Source organism: Lepidothrix coronata, unplaced genomic scaffold (assembly GCF_001604755.1).
Source record: "Lepidothrix coronata isolate B3197 unplaced genomic scaffold, Lepidothrix_coronata-1.0 Scaffold301, whole genome shotgun sequence".
Taxonomy (NCBI): domain Eukaryota; kingdom Metazoa; phylum Chordata; class Aves; order Passeriformes; family Pipridae; genus Lepidothrix; species Lepidothrix coronata.
This window is the reverse complement of record NW_016690481.1, coordinates 120469-126059: the sequence shown is the minus strand read 5'-3', so window position 1 is coordinate 126059 and position 5591 is coordinate 120469. Positions and strand designations below refer to the sequence as shown.

The 5591-nt window shown below is 46.8% G+C and overlaps 1 protein-coding gene across 2 annotated transcripts in view; it reads right to left on the bottom strand.

Annotated features, from left to right (window-relative positions):
• Window positions 1–288: 288 nt before the first annotated feature.
• Window positions 289–5591, bottom strand: part of LOC108508465 (gastrokine-1-like) — a 32386-nt gene continuing 27083 nt past the window's right edge. Inside the window, exons 3-6 of one of the 2 annotated variants that reach the window (XM_017837271.1) lie at window positions 4515–4655; window positions 4181–4291; window positions 2483–2621; window positions 289–486 (exon numbers count right to left, since the gene is read on the bottom strand). In XM_017837271.1, the coding sequence (XP_017692760.1) occupies window positions 398–486; window positions 2483–2621; window positions 4181–4291; window positions 4515–4601 (426 nt within the window). In that variant the 5' untranslated portion in view covers window positions 4602–4655 and the 3' untranslated portion in view covers window positions 289–397. Of the gene's footprint in view, window positions 487–2288; window positions 2622–4180; window positions 4292–4514; window positions 4656–5591 lie in introns of those variants that run through there. The other variant, XM_017837270.1, reaches the window with a different exon arrangement.

Genomic DNA, 5591 nt, shown 5'->3' with positions numbered 1-5591 from the left:
GGCATCTTTCCCTGCCCAGGGAAAGGAAGGTTGTAACTCTGAAAGCCTTGTTTGTAAGGTACACACCCCGGGGCTTGCCCAGCTCTCTGGGTGTGCCCAGTGTTGAGAGCTGCCAATGAAAAGAGCATTGGAAGAGCTCGAAGGGGTCAGAAGAGAGACAATCAAAATGTATTTCTGGGTGTTCATAAATGAAAAATGGTAAAGACAAACAAGTTGGAGTCAATCCATGATGAAGGTCTTTAATTGAAAGCTCTGGTAACCCGTTCATGTATTTTAGCATCTCCATCCTCAAGAAGGGATCTCTGGAAAGGGGAGGTGCCTGGGAAGAAGGGCATCGGGGTTGGCTTTGGGCAGCAGCTCTGGATCCTCCACACTTGGTTCAAGAAACGTAAAGTTTTCAGGCCATTATATTGCCACGACAATAATTCAGGTCCACAACTTTCAGGACGTCAAGTGTAGTACATGATCTGAGATTCAGTTGGCCTCCTTTACAAACAACAAAAGAAAAAACCAAAACCATGAGATGCTGGCTTAGATATTGTTGAGTGATCTGTGCATTTGTAGACAGCCCTTAACACCTGGAACATTGCACTTGCCTTTTGAATCCCACTGAGCCCCCTCAGGTGCCAAAGCAAAGCATGCAGGGAATACAGAGAAATGCTGCCATGCCAGAGCTGAGCCTGAGCTGTAAAGCAGCTTTCCATCACAGGTTTGGAGACAATCAGCTTGCAGGAAGGCTCAGAATACTTTGATGGTGCTTCAGGATTATCACAGAAACTTAGTTCACTTGGATATATTTAAAACAAATTTTTTTTTCCCATTAATACAAAATTCTATTGCAAGTGATCAAAATAAAATTAAGGCACCCACAGCAACTCAGCTCATTTATACCAGTCTATACCAGCTACAACAATAGCTGCCATTCTTGATGGGGGTATTTTTGTTCCTGAGTTTCTGTCCATCTTAAGTTGGAATAGGAGCCTTTGTGCTGTAGTCATTCCCCAAGGGAATGAAATGCCAGGCCAATGGGAGACAGAACTGATTTGCTTGTACTCACTGTGAACCTCAGAGGTCATGTAGGTGGTGAGTCCATTGCACATAGAGAAGATGTCTGCTCCGTAAGACTTGAGGTTGTTGACCAATCCCTTGGCCACAAAGGTGAGCTTCCTTGTAACTCTTCCAAGACTGACCTGGTTCTAGACACCAAAAGAGAGCATTCAGCAAGATCAGTGGCGTGACGCGTTTCATGGCAGGCATATGGCGAGTTGTGCAGTGACGAGCCGGTGCTTGGGCTGTGACTGCCCCTGCCTTTAGTGGTACCTTTGCCATGGCACAGAGCTCTCTCCCGCCCCAAAGGAAAAGAGAGTCTGGACAATGGAAGCTGCAAGGCAAAGGTCTGAGCTGACAAATGCGGGGTGGTATTGCAGGGCCTCGGAAGGCCTTGGAAGGATTGCCATGCCCAAAGAATTGGAGCCCTTGCAGGATTCCTGAGAGAAAGGGTTTCTCAACAAGGTGCAGAGCTCAGCTTCCTCAGAGAAAGCACAGCTGGCAGAGGGAATGAGGGCCCCCCTGCCCCCCTTTGCTTTGGACAAACCATCCCTAGGGCAAATTGCCAAGCCGCACTGCTGTGGAGGGCAAGACAGTCCTGCCATGTGGGACAACCTGCTCCTCTCCAGCAGGAAAAGGCCCAGTTAAGAAAGGGCCCAATGGACTCCAGTGGAAAGACACACTTGGCAGGGATGGCTGGGATTGTTAAAGGCTTTCAAAATAAGCGCAGTATGGTCACAGTGCTTGTGCCCATTGCACTCTGCTTCCTTCTCAATGGCAAGCAAGGAGTTGAAATGAGCTTCAGGGTCTCTGACATAAACCTTACAACAAGCAAACCTGGAATTACTTGCAGCTAAAGCTACATCTTTTTGCTTATGCCTTTACTGGGGTCCTTCTCCTGTTTATCTTAACCTGCCACAGTTTTCTTGCTCTTTAAAGCCTGGATTTTTTTAAGGACTCACTTCTCAGTCTTCAAGGAAAGCCAGTGTCTACCAACAGTGAGTCTGCTGAATGCTGAGATGATTTTTAAAATGCCAATTCAGTGGATTGAACTAATGTTAATATGGTGTAAGGTTCTTTTGAAAAAGATTGAAAGCTTATTTAAACTTATTTAAACTCTCCATGCTTCAAGATTTGTCATTCCTGAATTAGACCTAGTGGAGAAAATATAGTTTTTGCACTGCAAATGAGAGACTCTGAAAAGCAAATGTANGGATGGGAGGGGGAAGGGTTTGGAGCTGGTCAGTTCTGCAGGCTGGGACTCAAGCCTGGTGCAGTGCTGATCTGCAGAGATGCCGAAGGTTTTCTGCCTAACCTGAAGCTCTTGCTTTCTGTCCGTCTGGAGTTGGAAGAGGACCACTGGTGCAGTAGTCATTCCCCAAGGGGAAAAAAGTGCCAGGTGAGAGAGAGACAGAATTGATTTGCTTGCACTCACCGTGAACTTCATAAGCTTTGTAGGTGGTGAGTCCGCTGCACATGGCCGTGATGTCTGCTCCGTAAGAGTTGAGGTTGTTGACCAATCCCTTGGTCACAAAGGTGAGCTTCCTTGTAACTCTTCCAAGACCGACCTGGTTCTAGACACCAAAAGAGAGCATTCAGCAAGATCAGTGGCGTGACGCGTTTCATGGCGGGCATATGGCGAGTTGTGCAGTGACGAGCCGGTGCTTGGGCTGTGACTGCCCCTGACTTTATTGGTGCCTTTGCCATGGCACAGAGCTCTCTCCCGCCCCAAAGGAAAAGGGAGTCTGGACAATGGAAGCTGCAAGGCAAAGGTCTGAGCTGACAAATGCAGGGTGGTATTGCAGGGCCTCGGAAGGCCTTGGAAGGATTGCCATGCCCAAAGAAGTGGAACCCTTGCAGGATTCCTGAGAGAAAGGGTTTCTCAGCAAGCTGCAGAGCTCAGCTTCCTCAGAGAAAGCGCAGTTGGAAGAGGGAATGAGGGCCCCCCCGCCCCGCTTTGCTTTGGACAAACAGCACCTACGGGAAAGTGCCAAGCCGCACTGCTGTAGAGGGCAAGACAGTCCTGCCACGTGGGACAAGCTGCTGCTCTCCAGCAGGAAAAAGCACAGTTAAGAAATAGTCCAATGGTCTCCAGTGGAAAGACACACTTGGCAGGGATGGCTGGGATTGTTAAAGGCTTTCAAAATATGTGCAGTATGGTCACAGTGCTTGTGCCCATTGCACTCTGCTTCCTTCTCAATGGCAAGCAAGGAGTTGAAATGAGCTTCAGGGTCTCTGACATAAACCTTACAACAAGCAAGCCTGGAATTACTTGCAGCTAAAGCTGCATCTTTTTGCTTATGCCTTTACTGGGGTCATTCTCCTGTTTATCTTAAGCTGCCTCAGTTTTCTTGCCCTTTTGTCCTAGTTAGGACAGCTGAGACCAGTTCATCATGGTATGGGTGTAACCCAAAACTGTGTATTCTATAGCCTTCCATGCCATTTCCCAGAAACTGTTGTCAATAGACTATTCGCACCCTCTGCCCATAGAGCCTGATTCCTCAGGCTATAAACTAGGTGTTAAGAGGCCTGTGAGATAGGAGGACTGCTCTTGTCCTCAGTCTCTTTGTGGAACTCCCTGCCCTGAGGGAAGTACTGGGCATTCCTGCCTGAACTGGAGAATATATAATCCTGGAGTCTTGGAACATTTTTAACCACTCGTGGGATCCAGAGGAAGACTGCAGTTCATCGCTCTGAACCAGACTTAGACCACCACCCTCAACTGGACTGCAGTCACCACTTTTGACCAGACTGCAACAGCTCTCCCACCAGCAGGTTTTTCCCCTCTCCCTTTACTTTGGACTCAAGCGGGGCCCAAGGAACACCACTTTGTTCATGCCCCAGGGCACTGGGTATACATTTGGGTTTTGTGGGTTAAGACCAATTGTTTGTTTGTATGATTGTACTTACTGTATTATTTTAATAAATTGTTATTCTGACTTATAATCTCTCCTTTGAGTTGAGTTTTAAAAGATCTCAAATTATGTAACTGAAAAACATCACTAAAGTGAAAATAAATAGCTTTTAATATACACAACCATTAAGAAGTTTCTGAAAATATCAAAAACTCAGACAAAAAAATGAATAACAAGTACTCTTCAACATCTGAGGCAAATTCTGCTTTTAACCTTACCCTGTTCTCTGCAGCCAGTCTGAGCAGGGCATCAAAGCTGGGCATCTCCTTCTGGTTCATGACAGAAATGTAGCAAGTTCTCTCTTGCATCACTTTGGTTGCAATGACGCCCTGTAAGGAGAAAGTTATTGAGCACTCACAGTTCACTTTTCCAACTGGGAAAAAAATGGAAAAAAGTCTGGATTAAAACCAGGAAGGAATACCAATACTTCCTACCCCAGATCCTGGACTCAGAAGCTCAACAAGAAAGCAAGAAGCCCCGTGCCTTGGTCAGCTGGAGCGGGAGGCAGCCTCCTCGCACAGTGCCCGGCAAAGTGCGCTCCCTGCCACTCACCGTGTTGTAGTTCCAGATGGTTTTCCATGACAAATCGTTGCTTCTTTGTTCAAAAACTGCCACACGTGTTTGACTACTGATGGTCATATTTTGGAAGACTCCACCAACAGAGATCTGGCAGTTGTCATCACTCTGCTGAGACTAAAACGCCAAATAATGGAACATGTTTAGATTTTGAAGTGAATTAGTGAACTCCCCAGATCCCTGGTAGAACAGAAGAAGTGCTGCCCGCAGGGAGTGGCAGCAGTGAGCTGAGGATTTTCCCAAGGACAAAAGATCAAGGCTGTGGCAAAGTTGGGCAGTAGCCGTAAGAATTCTTTGCCTGCCTTCCCCGAATCATTGCTGCATCTTACAGCTGCCGTGTGGTGCCTTTAGAGTTTCATCTCTGAGAGGAGATTTCAATTTCTGTCCTCCCAGCAAATGAAGAAAGAATGAAGGACATCTCCCAAAGCAGGGGATATAGAAACTGCAGCTGTGCAGGTGGGAATTGGTCCCTGTACTCACATTTTCACCAAGGGCTGGGGTCAGGACAAGTCCAAGAAGGACTGCAGTCAAAATCTGAAATGAAAATCAAATACAAAAGTGTAACTGCAGGTCTGGCTGATGAATTTGGTCATGAGAATCCTCATGCCCTTTTCCTAATCTGCTGTTTAAGTGTCCTCCTTGGATCCTCTTTTGCTTTCATCCTGGGATTGCAAGAGTGCCCTAAAATGAGTCATCCTTGCTTTGCCCCAGAGTGCTGCAAACTGGACTAGTTTTACAGTTGCTGTTTCAAGAGCTGAATCTCAAGTTGCTTCTACGACCTGAACAGGCACACACAGGTATTTTACAAGAGTGAGGAGAAAGCTTTTCCACTTCTTCTGCTCTGCCATACAGGGAAGTGGTTGATCCATTAATGCAGTGCTCCAGTTTTGCAAAGGCATTGACAAAAATGGACATGGACAAGGCTTTGTGTATTCTGCATAATGGAGAGCCAAGCTGTGGGAAAACTCCTTACCTTCCAGCTAATAAGGGCTGAGCTGCTCACTCTGGAGGAGCAAAATGTCCCCAGAGAAACCTCTGTGCTCTGGGCAGGCA